Source organism: Myxine glutinosa, chromosome 6 (genome assembly GCF_964187855.1).
Source record: "Myxine glutinosa chromosome 6, kmMyxGlut1.1, whole genome shotgun sequence".
Lineage (NCBI taxonomy): Eukaryota > Metazoa > Chordata > Myxini > Myxiniformes > Myxinidae > Myxine > Myxine glutinosa.
Window position 1 is genome coordinate 58,868,020 of NC_136266.1, and position 21,908 is coordinate 58,889,927.

Genomic DNA, 21,908 nt, shown 5'->3' on the forward strand with positions numbered 1-21,908 from the left:
TTGGGAATACACTATGATTTGTTCTCCATCCCAGTTGATTCACCTCTACTTAACTAATGAGCCTTCTGTGTCTCTGCCAAATCTGTCCAACTTTTCCTTTCCTTTTTTATATCCCCCTGCTCTTTTATCGTTTTCCCAGTTGTTGGTGTATATCTGTTGATATTTAATTTTATATTTTTATTTCCTCTTATTGCAATCATTGGGGCTGTTTTCTGGTGCTGTCAGTTTCTTGTGTAAAAAAAAAAAAAAAAAAAAAAAATACATTTAGTAGCCATTTTTCCCCACAAAGCGGGGGTTGGCCTTTTTCGGGAACCGTGGTTGTTGTTGTTTTTTGGTTCCCTTTTTGAAGCAATGTTTTACGGCCGGATGCCCTTCCTGACGCCAACCCTTTTTGCCGCCTTTAACGACAAACAGGGAATTACCAGTGAACTGGTACTCAATTAGCCGACCTCGGAAGGATGACAGGCTGAGTCAACCCCCCTGGCGTTAATTCAGCGATCGACCGGGATTCAAACCCAGGATCCTAGGATCCTAAGCCGGCACCCTAGCCACTAGCCCAACACCAGGGTTTCAGTTTCTTGTGTGACTTATTCTATTCAAACATCTGCGTTTGGAAAGTTTTTTGCAAGGTGGGTTGGGTATACCTTTTCTGGCTTGCTGTCTTCGTGTGTGCATACAAATTTGGTTCAGTAGTCTGTTGAACGTCTCACATACGCGACTAATCTTTGTTCTCATACTGTGCACTTGCTTGGGTTCCATCAGGCCGCTACCTCCTCCTGGTCTCGGCAGATACTTTCTCGGGATGCCTTGATTTTTGTTGATAGTGAGGCATTTTCTTGTTTTGATATCTAGTTGGTTGATTTCCACTTGTGGCCAGTTTATCACTCCTCAGCCATATTGGAACACGAGTTGGTTGGTGGCTATGATTTTGTTTCTTGGGGTGAGATATGTTTTCAGGATCAGCCTCATTCTACGCAGGTATTCTTTGGTAATTGTTTTGCGTATTGTGACGTATTTGATGGCCCTCTTCTTTTACTCGGAAGTATTTTTATGATGCTTCATTGTCTAGGTCCTGTATTATTTCATTTAGCTTGATTTTTGTGCTGCCCGTTTTGTTGATTTGCCAGGAACGAATGTGCACTTGGCACACTTATCTTAGCCAAATTCCATTTGAATGGCCTCAGAGTACTGGTTCACTAATTTCAGTTGTTCTACCAATTTTGCATCCCTTATGTTGTTCTGCCTTTCGGCCTCCTTGTTGTGTTAGGTGGTGGTACTATACATCTTTCTGTGATGATTCCTGATAGAAGCTTGCATGTTATTGGCCTATATTTGAGGTATAGGCCCATCCAAAACCACCACCTAACAGCGATAGGCAGTTGGTAGTTGGGATGCTTCAGATGCTTCAAGGTAGTTGGGATGCTTCAGATTTAGGGATGAGGAAGGTGTTACATTCTGTGAGCTATTCATCCGTAACCTTTTCCTCTTGGATAAGCTCGTTGCATGCTCGAGCATAGTGATTTTGCAGAGTATCTCATTGCTTTAGTCAAAAGTTTGGAATTTCATCTGGGCCAAAGCTTTTAAAATTAGGCATTTTTGTGTTTATTTTATTTTATCAATTATCACACAGGGCATTTCGCTTAAATGTTGCTCTTTTTTCCAAGTGTTGCATCCATTTCGCCTCATTATTGTGCTATTTTGAGTTCATAAATTCCTTTCGAGAAATCTTCGTCTATCCTGCTCTCTTGGCGCTTGATGCATCTTCTTTTGTTTCCTTTGTCCATGGTCGAATATTTTTGGGGTTTTTTTTTCTTCAAACATCTGGTTTTGTTTTCTCCCTTTATTGACCTCATCATAGTTTAATCTTCCTTGCTATCATTTCTATTTTGTTTTCAACTGCTATGTGTTTATTTTCAATTTTATATTATAATTATTTTTATTTTATTATTTTATCCTTTTTTATTTTTGGGTTCTCTTCATTAGCTTTGGGCTTCAGTTTCCTCTTGTGAATTGCTGCATTTGTCCAGTTTTGTTTCTCAGTTGTTCCCTCCGCCAACGAAGGTGGATTGAGGTTGTTTTCACGCCTGTCTGTTTGTCTGTTTGTGAACAAGATATCTCAAAGTTGTGGATGGATTCGGACGAAATTTGGCAGAGATGTAGCGTATGTGACGAGGACTAAATGATTAGATTTTGGTGAAGATCCGGCGAGGAGAATTTTTAAATTGATTCTTCACCATTGAGTGACAGGGCTAAACCGATACATAGCACAATAACTCAAAGTTGTGGACGACTTATGACAAAACTTTGTGGATGAGTTAGGTAGATCTCAAGAACAAGCCGATTCGATTTTGGTTAAGGTACGGATCTAGATATGACCTATCGTTGGATACAGACGTAAACTGTTCAACCTGGCGGAGGTATGCTCTCTACTGAGTGCTATTCTCGTTGACTCTGCTTTGTGATAGAACAGATGGCTTGTAAGCACCAAGTAGCATCTGTGGCAATGAAGGCCTGGTGTGGCACCACTGAATGTCTGTTCAAAATGCAGGTACCACAAACGAATTTACCTGCCTTGTCTGGCAGGGAAGGACAGCTCAAACATTTTGACTGCCGAATAGTCTCAGGATAAGATGACTCATGGACAAACTGCCCTCCAGTGAGCCATGAAAAGACAATACATTTGTTTTGTGTTTGTCGTGTCATTTTATGAAATCGAAATATTTAACACCATTCGCTAATCCGGTGATCTTGGGAAATCATTTGAGCATGGAAATGGAATCCATATTTAATGTGACCACTGCTTCCAGCTGAGTCGCCAAATGATTATGCACTCCACGACAGAGGTCCTCAAAAACAAGGTTGCACAATTCTTTCCTTGAGTTTCGTACTGATGATTGGCGGAGCCTTTTTGATCTTAGCACAGTTCCATTTTCTTCAAATTGTCTGTGAAACCTCAAAACTGTGTTCTTGCTCTGTGCCGCCCACCTTGTCCCAGACTGAGCCCTAAAATGCCTCTGCACTTGTCACGCTTTTTTGAGTTCTGTATACAGTAGCACCACTTAAATGTTTTACTCTATACTCAAACGACTCCTGTCACCCATGTCTGAACTGAAGGGTTAGTGAAAGTTTCATTTCCAGACAGTACTTTCTTCTTTTTAACCAATATATTCTTCCAACTTCAATTTCCAGCTTACCTGCAACAAAAGAAAAACATCATATTTCTGTGGTCCACCTTGCACCTGAGCCTCGCCTTCTTGGCATCTATACTAGTCAGTAATGCCTTCCCTTTTGAATGCATTTTCCCATCTGCAACTATTTCTTTGTATATCACTAAATGCTCATAATGGCCACTGAAACCATGTGACCAATGTCCTTTTCTTGCTTCAGCTGGGGGTGGCAATATCTTGTACTGAATGAAAGTGTTCTTGCAAGCATCGAATACAATGTATACATATGGTTTGCAATGTGATTTTATTGAATGTACAAGTGCATTAAGGTGTCTTCTGTCCCTGTATTTTGTGTTATTCATAGACCCTTGGAACTCTCATGGCAGGACATCGGAATTTTGCCTCCATCTTGCCTTTCGGCTGAGTTAGTGACCGGGATGAGGGAGACTCCAAGTTAAAGGAGCAAGCTTCCCTTGCTTTGCCCCCTGGCCACACCTATACCTCCCTCTCTGCATTACTGTGGCAGAAAGGGACCAGCGGTGTTAGACTTCAGCCAGGGCGAGCGTTGAATGGGGCAAACCGAGAAATATAAAGCTATGGTGAACGCTATGCAAGCTTTACTTCTAGATGGAGATTGGAGAAGCTTTCCTTTTTGACTCAGGACTTGGGGGTTCCTCACTCGAGGCTTAAAAAGTCGATGAGGATCTTCTCTCAAGTCGGTTGTACCATGAAGTGGGGCACATTCTGCAGTTGGCTCTTAATGCTCAAAGGTATCCCACAGGATCAGCGGTTAGATGATATGCACGTACTGTACTCTAATCCGAACCACCGGAGCATGTTTGATCAGGCATGCTCCCTGATAAGCTCCCAATATTTCTTACCGATGGATTCTCATAGTTCTGTAAATAGAACGACTTTGGGACTTCAAACACTACCGCAAGGACAAGAGGCCCAGAAGGAAGGGTTCCATTTGTCTGTTGTGTTGAATGTTTAAGGATTTTGCTGTGCACGGCAAATGAATGAAGCTTAATTTCTTCAAATAAAATGAAGAAAGTGAATGAATTAAGTCTTTTCAATGTGGCATGGGCCAGCTTTAGTTCCTAATCATTGAACCCCGATTTTTTTTCTTGCAAACTTACAAGCCAATCCCATTCTGTGTTTCAGGTTTGTGCTGAATGTGCGTGACATGCGTTTGGATTCCAATAATGTGCACAAGTTTTTCCCAGGCAAAGTCAACTCAATCACCTGGCTCCCAGTCGAAAAGCCGCTGATAGTTGCGGCTGGAGGAGAAGCCGGTCATGTGACCATCGCTGACGTGGTGAGCAGAGCTTTTCGGGTGATCTTTGGCGATCTTTTCATTGAACAATGATGACAACATTTATTGAAATAAAAGTAGAAAGAAAAGGTATTTATTGATCAATTTTTAGAAGAACAGGAAGACAAAGATCATTTGTCACACATATGTGGCAAAGGAGGTGGGGTGGAATGTTTCCCACCCCCCATCCCAACCACCTCCTTTCTTGAGCAGAAGCAATAGAAAGGTCACGCTGACACTCTTTGTCGGCATTTAAAGCATTGAACAGTTTTAACTTTTCATTATTTTCTCCTCGACCACGCTATCGCTTCCGGGTGACAGTCAGCAGGCCGGGAGGGCATGTTTGAGTTCCAGGCCCACGTAGCACCTGTGTCTTGCCTCGCATTTCAACCGCATTCTCCAGCGACCCTGCTATCCAGCAGCTATGATGGAACATTGCGCAAGGCTAACGTTGAGACCCGTCTCTGGCATCAGGTTCTCATCTTTCTTATTTTTCCTCATGGTTTGATTCATTAGTTGTCAAATTTAAACTTAATCCTTACCTCGTATGATATCATCAAATTGTCTGATTGACACCAAAATGCTTCTGATTAGGTTTTTGAAAAAGAATGTCTCTGTACTGGCGTTTTATGGCTCCGCCAACAAAGTCACCGGAGGCATTGTTTTCCAGTTGTCTGTCCGTCCGTCTGGCTCTCCGTCGGTTTTGATAGGTTTGAAACCGTGATAGGTTTTCATTGTGATGGTAAATTGAGAACGATTGAAGGGATCTTAGTCAAACGTGGTGCAGGTCTGTAAAATGAGTTATGCATGAACTGATTAGATTTTGGGGTCATGAGTTCAAAAGCCAAAGGTCAGAGGTCATGATTGGTATAAGTCCTGTTACCGTGATAACTTGTGAACCAGTGATGGGATTCTGACCAAAATTGGTACAAATACGTATTATAATGCAAAGATGAACTGAGTTTATTTTGGGGTCAAGGGGTTAAGGGTCAAAGTTTGTAACAGGTTTATAACTTGAGAACGGCTGAAGGGATCCAATTCAAACTTGGTACATGTGTGTATAATGATGTAAAGATGAACTGATTCGATTTTAGGGTCAAATGCCAAAAGTCATGGTAATTAAAATTTATGTTGCAGCACTAACTCATGTACCAGTGATGGGATTTTGAACAAACTTTGTATTAGAATATATGATGCAAAGATGAACTGAATAGATTTTGGAGTCAGTAGCTGAAAGGTCAGAGGTCAGAGGTCATGTCAAGTAAAAATGTGATAATTTCAGAAATTAATGGATTTGAATCAAACTTGGTGATGTATAATGATGTAAATATGAACTGATTAGATTATGGGGTTACTAGGTCAAAGTCAGAGGTCTTGAGTAAAAATTGTTACTGTTCTAACTTATGAACCCGTGATGGGATTTTGACGTAACTTGGTAAAAGTATATCTATCTATAATTCCAGCAATCTCTGTGTGTCTGTGTGTCTGTGTGTCTGTGTGTTTGTCTGTGACCGCTGTTTCTCGACAACCACGGGTCCGATATACTTGAAACTTGCCAGGTATATTGCTGGGGACCCGAGGATGTGCCTTTTCAAGGTTTCATATTAATCGGACAATTACTTACCGAGCTATGTCCAAAAAACGCTGCAACCAATCAGAGAGCAGCGAGCTATCACGTGTGCCGAACGTGGCGATCAGACTCTGCCTCGGACGGCACATTTGACAGCGTATTCATTTATTTCACGTTGGAAAACTATGTTGCCGTTAAACTATGTTTTAAAACGAATTCAAACTGCGATTAAATTAAAACGATTCATCCTAACTGCGATTTGCGAACTTCCGGACAGTGACGACTTATCTTCCGGCAGCCAATCACAGAACGCTCTGTTGCGTAGGCGTGGCCGATGTGAGACGAGCGGAGCTGAGCGCGTTACGAGCTGACCGCCATTACGGTACGTAATTCGATTTCTTATGCGCATTATTTCTCCCAATTCAATGTTGCCGTTAAACTATGTTTTAAAACGAATTCAAACTGCGATTAAATTAAAACGATTCATCGTAACTGCGACGATTTGCGAACTTCCGGTCCGGCAGCCAATCACAGAACGCTTTGTTGCGTAGGCGTGGCCGATGTGAGAACGAGCGGAGCTGAGCGCGTTACGAGCTGACCGCCATTACGTTACGGTTCGTAATTCGATTTCTTCCGGAGAAAATAATAATTTCTCGATTTCATATGCGCATTATTTCTCCCAATTCAGTCAGAGCGAAGGGCGGAAGCGAAGAGCGTTGTTTTTTTTGTTTACGGGCGTACGGGCGGGGTAGAGCGTACGGGTAGCGTTTTTTTTTTTTTTGGCAAGGAACGGGCACCCACGTACGGGCAATGCCCTAGTATTACTGATGCAAAGAAGAACTGCTTATATTTTGGCATCAAAGGTGAGGAGTGAGGTGATTTTTGTGATTTTGGTGACGTCAGAGGTCAACAGCAGTTTCAAGAAACACATTTTTCATGTGGATATCATATCAAGTAAAAAGTGATACTTGAGAACAGCTGGATGGATTTAAATCAAACATGGTACAAGTACAGTCACGTGAAAAAGTAAGTACACCCCATATAAAGTTTTGACTTTTTCAACATATTTCAACATACAGCTATTTGATCTTCATTTCAACAATATTGATAGATCAAGGTGATATAATATAACAAATATCATGAAACATTTACATTTTGTAGTCCATTGTATAATTTAAATAAACATAAATGCAAATTTCACATGTGGAAAAAGTAAGTACACTCCATGAAATGTTTTTTTATCTTTTTAACATATGTGGACATATCAATATTTGATCTTCATTTAAACAGTATCTATAGATAAAGGTGATCTAATTGAACAAAAAACAATGAGAAATTGACTGCAATAATTTATTCAACAAAAAATTGTTGCACAGCATGTACAATTGCATGCACAGCTCGTTTCAAATCCCCCCACAACATCTCGATGGGATTTAGATCCGGGCTTTGACTTGGCCATTCCAGAACCCTCCATTTCTTTCTTGTCAGCCATTCCTTGGTGGATTTACTGGTATGTTTAGGGTCATTGTCATGTTGCAAGGTCCACCTTCGTTTGAGCTTCAACTCTCCGACAGATGGCCTCGCATTATCCTCAAGCACCCGCTGGTACAATGAAGAATTCATAGTGGATTCTATGATGGTGAGCTGCCCAGGCCCTGATGCAGCAAAGCTGCCCCAAACCATAATATTTCCACCACCGTGCTTTTCAGTTGGTATCAGGTTCTTTTGGTCAAATGCTGTCTTTGGTTTTCGCCAAACATGTCATCTGGTACTGTGGCCAAATAGCTCTACCTTAGACTCATCTGTCCAGAGCACATTGTTTCAGAAGTGCTGGTCTTTGCCGAGGTGTTCATTGGCAAACTTTAGTCTTGCCTTGATGTTCTTTCTGGACAGCAAAGGTTTCCTCCTGGCACATCTCCCATGTAGATCAAATTTGTGCAGCCTTTTTCTAATGGTAGACTCGTCCACTTTGACATCAACAGTGGCAAGAGCTACATGTAGGTCCCGTGATGACATTCTGGGGGTTCTTGGAGACTTCTTTCAGCATCTTGCGGTCTGCTCCCGGGCTGAACTTGCTGGGGCGGCTGGCCTGAACAAGTTGGCAGTTGTTTGGAATCTTCTCCACTTGTAGATGATCTTCTGGACAGTCGAATGATTGATTTCAAATTGTTTGGAGATCTTTTTAACTCCCTTCCCAGACTCGTAGGCATCTATAACCTTCTTTCTGAAGGCCTCAGAGAGCTCTTTTGATCTCGGCATGGTGACGCCGCACACTTCAACAAAGAGCAAACAAAACTAAATGTCTGAGGTTTAAATTAGACAGGTTCCTCTAAGATCCTCTCTAACGATGTTCTAATCATTTGCACCTGAGCTGATGCACCTGATTCTAATTTTAGGTATTTGAAGTAGTGATAAATGTAGGGGTATACTTACTTTTTCCACATGCGACATTTGCATTTATGTTTATTTAAATTATACAATGGACTACAAAATGTAAATGTTTCATGATATTTGTTATATTATATCACCTTTATCTATCAATATTGTTGAAATGAAGATCAAATAGCTGTATGTTGAAATATGTTGAAATAGTCAAAACTTTACATGGGGTGTACTTACTTTTTCACGTGACTGTATGTATAATGATGTAATAAGGTGGGCAGAGGCATATCGATTGACGTCGAAGAGTCGTTTTAGTTTATTGTATTTTCATCTTATTTATCTTCATGGGTTATTTTTCTTTTGGTAATGATCATGCCTGTCTGAGCAGGTGTACTCGACACCTGAAGAACAGAGTGTGGGGCTGTCCATGTTCGACTTTCTCCGTGATGACGGAAGCTTGCTACTCATTGCTCACTTGAATGGATACGTCGGCTTGTTTGACACTCGAAGTCAGAGGTGATCCTGCCAGTGCTTTTTTTTTTTTTTTTAATTTGTGGAACTCAATCAGCAGTTCCTCTTGTTCATTTTTGGTATTTCCCTTTTATTTATTTAATTTTGTTGTTGTGCCTCTGCTGACGAATTCGCCGGAGACATTATGTTTATGGTTTGTCCATGTGTCTGTCCATCCATGATAGGTTTTTGTTACCACTATAACTTAGGAACGGATGAAGGGATCTAAGTCAAACTTGGTACTGTACATGAATGCATAATGATGCAAAGATAAACTGATTCGATTATGGGGTCAACAGGTCCTGTTGGGTAAAAATTATATTGCCGAGCTAACTTGTGAACCAGTGATGGGATTTTGACCAAACTTGGTGCAAGTACATATTATGATGCAAAGATGAACTGATTCGATTTTGGCATCAAAGGTCAGAGGTAAAAATGTGATACCTGAGAACAGCTGATGGGAATTAAAAATCAACTTCGTACAAGTATGTATTATGATGTAATAATGTGGGCGGAGGCATATCAGTCGACGTCGCCACATTGAAGAGTGCTGTTCCCGTTCTCTTCTGAAGTGGATTATGGTGGCATCTATGGTTAAGGTCATGGTTGCCAGTACTGGAAATCATTAATTGTGCTGCAAACAAGACCAACAAAAAGCATCACTGGTGGCAACAAAAGTTACCATGTATATTTTTGTGTTCAGTAGGGTCCCAGCAATGAGAATATGCATGATGCCAGCCTAGCATACGAGTACATCATTACTAATTTGCATAAATCCAAGATTGACCAAGTGATATCTAATCTCACTGGGTTTTAAATATTTTGGCCATAATTCTACTTCTTATAGTTGACTTTTTTTTTTTCTGTATACTTTGTCGAGGCTTGAATAAGAGCTATCACACAGAACATATAACAAAGGGAGCAGGAGATAGCACAACAGCAGTAGTGAACAGGGACATGGGACATCTGTGGAAGAGAGAGGGCAAAGTGGCACAAGCTCAACACAAAGTTAATTAAAAGATTTTAAGGGTGATACTAATGCTAATATGCAGTTTTGGATTGCAATCTTCATTCATTCATATGTCATGTGTAGTCTGTGGATGTTAGGTGGCAGCACAGCTATGCTGCTGATGCAGTGATCCCTGTGGGTTAAGACAGGAAATTTTGAATTTGTTCAGGGTGCCAGAGATAGCTTGCATACTATTCACAAAGGACACTGTGGGATCTTTAACTTCCACCAACTAATGCCGACGGAGGGGGCGTCCGTTTAATGTCTATCCGAGAGACGCCACCCACATTGATGAATTGCCCTGCCTGTGAAACACCAGGATGACAGATATGAATTTGAACCCATGCTTGACAGCCTGAAGGAGAGTGTGTGTACCTCTATTATAGGCCATCCTGCCAGCCCCCACAATCCTGCTGATGAGACAAAAAAAATAGATTCTTGAACTTTGGTAAATACTATTGAATGAGAGTATGAACTATTCTTAAAAATATAAATATTCATGTGTTGTTTACATGACTAGCGTTTCCACTTAAATCATTTTGTGGAAATATTTATGGAATAATGTTCCCCCCCCCCCCCCCTTTTCCCTACCCCTTCCCCACCCCCCGCACTTTCGCCCTTTGTTCCCCATCTTCATTGTCATTTAACATCCCCAGACAGCAGTGTGAATGGTCAGTGCCTCTTCATAGCGGACGGATCCACGCAATAAGCATCCATCCAGGGAATAATAACTACTTTGTGACTGCTGGTATCAACACTAGGTGAGTTTGCTGAAAGTGTTCCGTCTCTATCTGTCCCAAGCATGACTTTTGTCTTTCAAGAAACACATTTTTCATGTGGATATTTTCACGTACTTTTTATTTATTTGTTATCCAAAATTATTTTGTTGGCTCGTCGTCCAAAAGCTTGATGGGAACATTTTACCAAGCAGTGATCCCTCACAGTTGAACAAAATGGCTATGTGAATGTGGCTGTGTGGTGTAAGTGACCGTTGCTTGCCTGCAAGTGAAACATTGAATAGAGTTCTGGCTTTCACTACACTTTTTGAATGACCTTAAAGTTTTCCCTCTCTCGACTTTGCATGGTATTCCCCAAACTTGGTCTTCCCCAAGCATGTGCCCAATCATACCCGGAACTTAGCTTGTCTCCCAAATCCGACGTTTATTTAATCTATATAACTAACTATCAGGTTACCCGTCACCAATGGGTTCGTGGACGTCTCACCTCAAGTGAGCAAAGTTTTGGAGTGTATTAGTAGAAACGGCAATTCAGTTTTTAAAAAATCAGCGAGCAGATATTGCAGTGGGTTGAGCCTGTAACCTTGGAAACCTCGTTCCATTCCACCAGCAAAGATTTCCAATCCATGCTTGTTATACTGCCGAAATACTGATTGGGAGCGAGGTTGATGTTATGGAAACTCAGCTTGGAGAGAAATTTAGGCACTTTTTGGGCCTACCACCTGACCGAAGATCACCAAAGTTTTTTCCATGCCAACCGACCACCACCAGGTACCTACACCTCTCCATATCGCATCCTCAGCCCCAACCTACTCCGTTCGGCAAATTGCTTTTTGCAATTTCCATTCGGTATTTCTCACAGCATTTGATTCTGGTTTCCCATTCAATGATCCGTAGATCAGTAGTTTGTTTCACTTTTCAACATCAGTTTCGCATTGGGATATCAGTTTTGATTTGTCATTGCAACTTGTGATGTGCTGTGAATGGTGCTCTGAAAGTCATCAAAATTATTTTCAGGGGGATTTGGTTCAATTTTCCAAGAGGTCTAAAGTGTCTTGAGCATCTTAAAAAGTCTACAAAAGGGTCTTAACACTTCTATAAAGGGTGTAAATATATCTTAAGGGTTTTACTTGAAAGTGTTTAAATGGTCGAAAAGGGTCTAAAGGTGAAAGATCAAATGGGGTCTAAAGTGTCCAAAAGTTCTTAAATTGTCTGTCTTCAAAGCTCTATAGGTCTGAAAAGTGTCTCAAGGGTTGAATTAGGTATACTAGAGAAATACCCGTGCTACGCACGGGTGAGAGGCCAGGAACAAACAGGCAATGCAGATATGGTGAATGCTAAAGCATGAAACCAATAAATTCCACATTCCTGTAGCACCTTCAGTCGCATGTCAGACATGGACAGCAAGTTCGTGAAGGACTTCCACGAAAAACGTACCTGTTCGCAAACAAACGGGTACGTTCACGTAGAGAAACATCGATCATGGGTCCGTGGCGAATCTGCATATGGCGATGGCAAAATATCAGAAATTGAAGGCTTTTTATAATTTAAACGATTCATAAAAACATCCGTTGAATCATATCGCACGCAAATCATCAAAATCTAAACAGTATCTTGAGAATTTCAATGAAAGCCACATCACTGTTCATATTGGTAAATATTATTCCATCGTGTTTCAAATCGTGATCGATACACTATGATCGTGATGATCGTGATGATCGTGATCGTGAATCGTGATCGATAATCGTGTTCACAATCGCTATGTCGTATGTACTCCCGATACGTGTACCAAATTCCCGAAACGTGTAACTGTACCAAATCAACAGTTAAAAGGATTTTCAGCCGATAGGTGTTACGGCCTTGGCAAGATCGATGGAGACAGTGATCTGTTAGATCTGATCCTCCTTCATGCCAAAGTGCAGATCATCTAACATGCCACATCCGATCGATGCAGCCGTGCAGCGATCGGTACAGTCGTTTGTGCGGCACACGGTGCAGCAATCGGTGCAGCCGTTTGTGCGGCACATGGTGCAGCGATCGGTGCAAACGTGGACTCCCACACTGCCACATCCTGCTGATACTTGCTCCCGCATGACATCATTTTCCCGGGTGCCGCACAAACGACTTCACCGATCGAGATTTAATGGATGTTTATATAAATCGTATAAAAGAAAAAAAGCCTTCAATTTCCGATATTTAGCCTTTTCATTTGGGCCTCCCAATTGAAGCCCCGCCCGTAGGGCGGGTACCGTTGCTCGACGTAAGAAGACGTCACAATGAACGTCATGCAAACGCGAATGTTATGCGGGAGTCCAAACCTGAGAATGCTGGAGACTCGAGCTGAAATTGGGAAAACTAAATAGCCTATTTTACTCGTGGGGATCCCAGGATTATCCACCCAAAATATCTATGCGATCGGTTCAGCAGTTTTTACAGTACCTTCGAACAGACAGAGACATTTGGTGAATTATCGTAAGATAGGTGTTGTTAGGGGTTTGAAGGGTCTTAGTGTATAAAGTGTATAAACTAAAGGTATAAAGTTTGAAGTGTATAAAGGATCTTCTTCTTCTTTAATGGCCACTTTATCCCATCTTCATCGTGGGGTTGGCCAGGCCTGACGTTTGACTAATTAAGGCAGGAATTTTGAATTTGGACATGGTGCCGGTGATAGCTCACCTACTCTTTGTGAAATCACGCTCAAACATTACATAAATAATAGACATATTCACATGGGTTGATGGAGGCTTCATCCCCCCAACCCCACCCCCCCCCCCCCTCCACCTCTCATGCCCTTCACCAGGATGGAAAAGTTTGTTCATAAACGACTTAAAGTGGGCACTTAGAAATCGAAATTTAGAAAAGTAAAGGAAACAAATCTAAGTTAGACTTTATCGACTCAGTTGTTCATGCTCTTTCTAATGCTGCAACTCTCACCGTCCATACCATATTCTCGGGTTATCGAGGTTTTCTGGAAAACTAAATCCTGGGAAAAAAACGCAATCGAACTTCAAGGAGATATATATTTGACCCCCTCTCCCTCCCTGTCTTTGTAATATTTTTCAAAAGAAAACTGAGACTTGAAGGATTAAAAATTTAAATGTATCTTTAGCGGCCATTATGAGGGTTTTTGTCTTGCTACTCACTCTCATCTGCCCATACATGGAGCTCAAAGTTTTGATCACTGGATTGGAAAACCTTCTAATTGGTTTCTCTTTTTCTCAGTTCGCAAAAACCATCTAAAATACCGGAAATCGAGAGATCTCGCAAAGCTGCTCATTTTAACTTGTACAACTATATACCATACTCAATGCAAATCCAATCGATGAGAGGATGCCTGAAGGGGGCTCGATACACTTCAAGTCGTTAAAGGTCCAAGGGTCTAAAAATGGGTATAAAAGGGGCATAAATAGAGCTGTCTCCCTCGACATATCACGTGCCTTCGATACGGTCTGGCACCCCGCTCTGCTCACCAAACTCTCCCACGCATGGCTAGCGGACTTCCTCTCTCGTCGTAGTCAACGTGTGGCCCTGAATGGGTTTCTCTCATCTCTTCCTTTTCAGGCTGGAGTTCCCCAAGGCAGTGTTCTGGGCCCTGTGCTTTTTCTGGTCTTCATCAATGATCTCTCTGACTCTTGAAAATCCTCTCTATCTCTTTGCTGATGACTCCACTCTCTGCCGCTCCATTCCTCATCCCTCAGATTGGCAGTCTGCAGCCTCCTCACTCTCTGCAGATCTGGACAAAATCACAGACTGGGCAAACAAGTGGAACATGTCTTTCAATCCTGACAAATCTCACACTCTTACGATGTCTCTCCGAAAAGACCGACTGGACAACCCTCCCATCTACTTTCTGAATAATCTTCTCCAAGAAGTTCTGTCACTCAAGCTTTTGGGTCTCACTATGTGCCATGATCTTTCCTGGGAAAACCACATTTCCAAGCTGGCCTCCAAAGCCAGTCGCCGACTGGGCATCCTCCGTCGTGCGAAGTCCTTCCTTGGCACACCTGAGCTCCTCGCCACATACAAGGCTTTCATCCGCAGCTCAATGGAATACTGCTCTCCCTTCTGGGCTGGTGCTCCTGCCTCACACCTAGCTCGTCTTCACGCTGTTGAAACCAAAGCGTTCAGAATCATTGGAATCTCCCGCGATGACGCTATCTCCGAGGGCCTTTCACTTACTCACCGCAGGCAGGTTGGTGGTCTTTCCGTCTTCTACCGACTCCTCTCCGGCCATGCTCCCCCAGCTCTCTCTGGGCTCTGTCCCCCAAATATTCCTACAGGTCGCACAAGATCTGCCTGCAACCCTCTTATGGTTAAACTGCCAAAATCAAGACTCTCTGCTCACCTTCACTCCTTCATTCCTCTTTTCTCCCGCCTCTGGAACAAACTCCCTCACTCTCTTCAATCCCACTCCTCCCTCCAGGTCTTTAAAACGGCTGTTCACCACCATCTCTTATCTTCCCCAATCCAAAACCTTGATCTTTTCTACCCCTGCTAATTTCACCCCAAATCCACTTTTTTGAGGTGACTTTTGTCTTCTTTCCTGGAAGTCCTTGGTGTCCTTGTGTTTTATACCTATCCTGCCTCCCCCCAGGCCCTCTCCCTCCCACAAATCTCCCGATGTCCCTGCTCTCAAATGTTTGTGTGCTTCCTCCCCTTCTCTCCACATCTTGTCAACCGCTCCACTTTTTATATACTTTGTTTACTTGTTTGTTTGATTTGTTTGTTTGATAAATGTTAGCTCTTTCACGAGCCTCGACTCTGTATACAAAAAACTAAATTAAAAAAATGGGTATAGAGGTTCAAAATGTCCAAGGGGTTTAAATGGGTCCAAAGGTTGAAAGTTGAAAACATCTAAAAAGTGATGGGTACACTTAAATCATAAGTAATGAATGCAGTTTCAATCCTCTCCAATGCCCATTGCATCTTGGGTAGCCAAGTGAATGGTGCATGATAAGGATCATCAAAAACGATTTCTAGCGATTTTTTTTTCTTTTTTTCTTCTTCTTCATTCTACTATGCCATGTCAAGGATAACTCTACTCACGGCGATGGCTGAGATTACCCATGACAAATATAGTAGATCCTTTCTCTCTCTTTCTCATATATATATATATATATATATATATATATATGTATATATATATATATATACATACAGTATTATACACATACTAGTGGGGTCACCCGTGGGAATCCCACGGGCATGGATGTGTGTGACATTTCGACATATTGAGTTAGATGCTGCACATTCATTTTTACAAAATGGTTACTGGCAAGTCATCAGATCCAGAAATGGTGTGATGAACACAATTTATTTATTTCACATAATATGTGACCCCTCACTCCTCTCCACCTGACACTCTCCTGTCTCCACCTGACACTCTCCTCTCTCCACCTAGCACTCCTCTCCAATCCCTCACATTCCTCTCCTTTCCAATCCCTCACCTCTCCAATCCCTCACACCTTTCCTCTCCAATCCCTCACACGCCTCTCCAATCGCGCCTCACACCTCTCCAATCGCGCCTCACTCCTCTCCAATCGTGCCTCAGACTCCTCTCCAATCGCGCCTCACACTCCTCTCCAATCGCGCCTCACACTCCTCTCCAATCGCGCCTCACACTCCCCTCCAATCGCTCCTCACTCTTCTCTCCAATCGCTCCTCACTCGCCTCTCCAATCGCTCCTCACTCGCCTCTCCAATCGGCTTTCCCTGTCTCGTTTCTCTCATTTTTCTCCCGTCTCGTTCTTTTTCTTGCTCCAAATCGGCCCGTCTCGCCCGTCGGAATCGGAAATCGGCCCGTCTTGCTTTCGTGCTTGCGCGTAAATAAATTGTGTTCATTACACCTTTTCTGGATCTAATGACTTGCCAGTAACCATTTTGTAAAAATGAATGTGCAGCATCTAACTCAATATGTCGAAATGTCACACACATCCATGCCCGTGGGATTCCCATGGGTGACCCCGCAAGTTTGCATTGACGTTCGTCGATGGACTCGTTCGCCCGTCTCATTCGTTTTCTTGCTACATCCTGTTCAAGTCTGCGTTCTTCATCGATCGTCTCATTCATTTTGGAAATAGAAGTTTCCACGCAGCGCATGAATTGTCACGATCCTCAAGAGGAATTTGTCTCGTAATCATCAAATGATAAATGGCAAGTAAATTATATTGTGGAAAATTAAAGATTTCAAATAAACCTATTTAAAGTGTATGTGCACATAACTAATTTTAAAAAACGAAGAAATATCTCTCGGTAATTTCCTGAAACATATTTTACTTCCGGCTAATAATGTTGAATGAAATAAAAACGAATAAATATATGTCGGCATCATTGTTGACGTTTTTGTGACGACTGTCATCAAACGAAAATAATATATCTTAACGGAAAAGCAAAAGCGAATTTTTAATATATATCGACACGTTGCCGTCGGTGTCATGTTGGGCGGTGTATGATACACCATGACGCGATTTTAAAAAATATATCTCTGCATTTTCCCGCGTGTGTGGAATGTTCTCAATTATTGCTGACACCGAGTCTAAAACCATCGATAAAAATGAAATCATATGGTGAGTTAGATTGGAGATAAAGGCGTGAGAGAGACTCAATGGCCTTGAAGTTACAGGCGTTTGAGGATTCATTTCGTTCTATAAACGGCAACTTTCATTGGATTTTCTTCCCGTTTTTTTTCAACTGAGTTTAAAACTATGTTAGCGACTGAAAAATGAAATGATATATCGAATTTGATTTGAAATAAATCTGGGAGAGAGAGCAAGACACCACGGGCCTACAAAACAGGCCTCAAAGCTATACGAGTTAATAAAATGGTGGATATTTGTTTATAATTATATGAAGCCACTCCCAGAATGGGTGGAGCTACTCTGCAAACCGAGTAAGCCACACCCCGGACAGACGCCAGACAGACAGACAGACAGAATCATCTACGGCTATTATAATATATATATATATATATATATATATATATATATATATATATATATCGATTGTCGTTGAAGCTGAAAGGAAAGGTGTATGCTACATGTGTGAGAAGTGTTATGATTTAAGGGAGCGAGACATGGGTAATTAATGTAGAGCAGCAACGAAAGCTGGAAAGGGTGGAAATGAGAATCGTTCGGTGGATGTGTGGAGTATCGTTGAGAGAGAGGAAGACAAATGATGAATTGCGAAAGATGATGGGAATAGAGCCTGTGTTGGATGCTGTGAAGAGGAACAGGTTGAGATGGTTTGGTCATGTGTTGAGGAAGTATGAAAGTGACTGGTTGAGAAGAGCGATGGAAATGAATGTAGAAGGAAGTAGAGGATGGGGAAGACCGAAAAAGATTTGGCTAAAGACTTGGCTAAAGATGGTGGAAGAATAAATGCAGGCAAGGGGGTTAACAAGGAGAGATGCAGAAAATAGGGCAAGATGGAGAAGATTGTCATGGGGACCGCAAGGCTAACCCCCGCTCTAGCAGGGGAAAATGGCCTGAAAATGCATGTTGTTGTTGTTGTTGTTGTTGTTGTTGTTGTTGTTGTTGTTGTTGTTGTGTATATATATATATATATATATATACAGTGATCCCTCGTTTATCGCGGGGGTTACGTTCCAGAACCCCCCGCGATAGACGAAAATCCGCGAAGTAGCGACCATATTTTTATTTTTTTATTTATATATATTTTAAAGCTTTATGACCCTCCCCACACTCTTATTAACCTTTCCCATACTCTTATAAACACTTCCTATACTCTTAAACACTTTTTACACTCTTAAACATACGTAATTTTAACAACATATAAAATTCTAATGGGTACTCACCATTGAAGATACTGTAGCGACGCATGGGTTCCCCAAGCAAGACCAGCATTAGAATCTCCTTGCTCCAGCCGGTGACGTCACCGGCGGGGATCCCCGGTGCCAGAGTGGCTGGTCACGTGACCGCCAAAGCGTGTGGCGCGCGTGTGGGTATAATCAGCTACACCTGTTGATCACGTGACCACCGAAGCGTGGCGTGGCTTTCGGTTTCTGGTTGTGCTTTATAATTCAGCCCGATAAACGGGCTTTTCAGTGTTCCCGAGTTGGTTTTGAGAATAAATATCTTCTCGGACGAGTTTGTGTCTTGCCCGTCATTTCGTCCGTATCAAGCAAGAGCCCCGGCTCTTCAATACTACAACTTGCGTGATGAAGATGATGATGAATTAGCTGTGCAGTACTGATGACGATGATGAATGTACTGCACAGCCAGAAAGAGCATTACAGTTACCCATTACGTGGGTAATTAGCGCAAGTGGAGGCTGCCGCATCTGCGTTTTCCATACGCACGACTCTGTCTCTCCTTCTACTGTACACTATGTACAGTATTTTATTTCTTGTAATATGTTTTAATAACTGTATTTTTCTTATTTTTTTACGTTTTTTAATTTTTTAGGCTAGGAAATGCTTATTTTACAACAAAAATATTTAAAATAATAGTATATAAAAATACATTTATACCGAAAAATCCGCGATATAATTTTACATATACTAGCGAGAAAAACCCGCGATGTACCGAAGCCGCGAAAAGTGAACCGCGATATAGCGAGGGATGACTGTATATATATATATACTAGCGGGGTCACCCGTGGGAATCCCACGGGCATGGATGTGTGTGACATTTCGACATATTGAGTTAGATGCTGCACCTGCACATTCAGTTATATAAAATGGTTACTGGCAATAATTGATCACATCCACAAATGATGTAATCCACACAATTTATGTACTTTACATAACGTTAATAGGAATACATACATGCCCGTGTAGATGGGAAATACAGTTTGTTTGAAAGAAATCACAAATATCAGAAGAAAGTTTTAAAAATTTAGAACTATTCTCACTCAGAGTTAAACAACACCGTAATATTATGCGGTTGCTTCAACGTTTTCGTTGAATTATATGTCATCATTGTGAGATTTTTTTGGAATTTTTTTTTTTTGAAATGAGATTTTTAGGCAAAACGGCAAAAAAGCATCAGAACAGCTGTGAAACAACATCAAAACAGCAGTGAAAAAGCATCAAAACAACAGTGGAAAGCGTCAAAACAGCAGTGAAAAAGCATCAAAACAGCTGAAAAATCATCAAAACAGCAGTGAAAAAGCATCAAAACAGCAGTGAAAAAGCATCAGAACAGCTGTGAAAAAACAGCACTGAAAAAGCATCAAAACAGCAGTGAAAAAGCATCAAAACAGCAGTAAAAAGCATCAAAACAGCAACAATAGTCCGGTGATTTTTCAATCACCGCAACTAAATGTGTCGGAGTAATTAACTATTTTCCTTCGTGACCTCCTTTTGTTGCCTGAATGGTGTCACTGCAGGACCTCCGGGTAAACAACATTACGGGTGAAGATTCCACTGCGGCCATCAATTTTTCCCTGTTGGCCATTACTGACTACCTTTACCTTGACATCCTCAAAACGTTTAGCACGCGACAATGCAACATATAATTGGCCATGGCTGAAGACGGGTTCTGGTAGGTAAATCCCAACTTTGTGTAATGTTTGACCTTGACTCTTGTTTATTGAGAAAGAGAATGCCACACGAACTGGAAATTGATGGCGTTTGAGTACGAATGGTAGTGTTGTATCGGAAGGTGCAATACTAATCCTGGGTAAAAATGTGCGTGTTCCTTTGTGACTGCCAGAAATTATTTCTCCATCTATTATGTTTGGCAACAATCTTTTAACAACCAATCTTGCACCATTGCACAGTCCCTGTTTCGGATCAAAGTTACGGAGTAACATGATGACAGCACCATCTTTGAGACGAAGTTTGTGCAATGGCATTCCAGAAGGAGTTAATTGATTTAGGAATTCCATAGGATAATTTAGTGCCTCTTCAGGGTCATCACAGACAATGGAATCAGCGCTGAAGTACGTCTTTTCTTCCCCAGGAAATGCATCCAGTATCTCATCGTTGATCACAAATGTGGATTCATTCTTTGGACACAACACGGCTCGTTGTGCCAGCGCATCATAGTTTGAATGGATTTCGTTCAAATTACCAAAAACAGCCTCTGCTAAAGACATGTTGTCTTCTACACAGATACGATCAGGCAGTCGTATTAAATCTGAGTCAGGAATTGTTTCCACAGTCCCATTTCCAACCGACAGTAACCATTTTGAGAATTCTTCGTCATCATTAGCTCTCACGTTTGATTTTAAGTTCAGCAGTTTGAACTTTGGCCACAACTTGCTACGCTTGATGCATGTGGCGATGATTGCTGCAGGTGCAGCGCGAGGTACAACGGGCAAAACCTGCCTGAAGTCCCCACCAAGAAGTAAGACCTTTCCACCAAAAGGAATGTTGTTGCTGGTTACATCCCGGAGACATCGATCAACAGCCGCTAAAGCATATGCTGGAGCCATAGGTGCTTCATCCCAAATGAATAGGTTGGCCTTCCTTAGAGTATCTGCATCTTTACTCGTAGGTGATATGTTGCATGTGGAGTTTTCCAAAATGGGCACTGGCAATTTAAATCGATGGTGCGATGTACGGCCCCCTGCTAGCAATGTTGCTGCAATGCCCGAGTACGCCATTGGAAGAACCAAACGACACTGGCCTTGCAAGATGTGCAGAAGCGTATTATAGAGAAAGGTCTTGCCACTTCCGCTCGGTCCATCAACGAAAAACAACCGGTTGCCTGTGTACTGGTCCCTACAATGAACGGCCTGTAGGACCTCATCTACAATTTTGATTTGGTCATCATTTAGTAGTTGTCTGTTGTTTTCACCTTTTTCATGTTCATCTCCCGGTACATACTGATAATCATCGCTCGAAAGATCTTCAACAGTGTCTGGAGGTACTGGTAACTGAAATGCTTCCAAGGTCTGTCCATGTCTCAGGAGGAAGGACTGTATTTCTCGCAATGCCATGAAAATACTTTGTTCCAAGATATGGCCGCTGTGCACAAAATCTTCGCAAAGGTCGTTTTTATATTTTTCCCACAGTGCCGACGTGTCTGTTGGTGTGCAGAATATGCATAGGGTTGCAAAAAGAGATCTCAATTGTTGTGGCATGGCAAAGATAACTCCATCAGCTAAGGACCTGTCCCATTCTGTATCATCTTCTGTTAAATGTAATTTCCTGGCTGCATCCTTGTATGTTTCACAAACTGCTCCATCTACGGTTCTGAGATCTTCAAATGATGTTTTACCAGGGCAGTGCAGCAGGAGTACACGAAGATGAA

General features: G+C 41.9%; 1 protein-coding gene across 3 annotated transcripts in view; it reads left to right on the forward strand.

The window, feature by feature from the left end:
- LOC137429836 (WD repeat-containing protein 76) overlaps positions 1–21,908 on the forward strand; it is a 216,844-nt gene that overhangs the window by 182,101 nt on the left and 12,835 nt on the right. For 2 of the 3 annotated variants that reach the window (XM_068120130.2, XM_068120133.2), the window contains exons 8-11: positions 4,332–4,485; positions 4,804–4,956; positions 8,823–8,950; positions 10,610–10,714. In XM_068120130.2, the coding sequence (XP_067976231.2) occupies positions 4,332–4,485; positions 4,804–4,956; positions 8,823–8,950; positions 10,610–10,714 (540 nt within the window). The remainder of the gene's footprint in view (positions 1–4,331; positions 4,486–4,803; positions 4,957–8,822; positions 8,951–10,609; positions 10,715–21,908) is intronic. The other variant, XM_068120131.2, reaches the window with a different exon arrangement.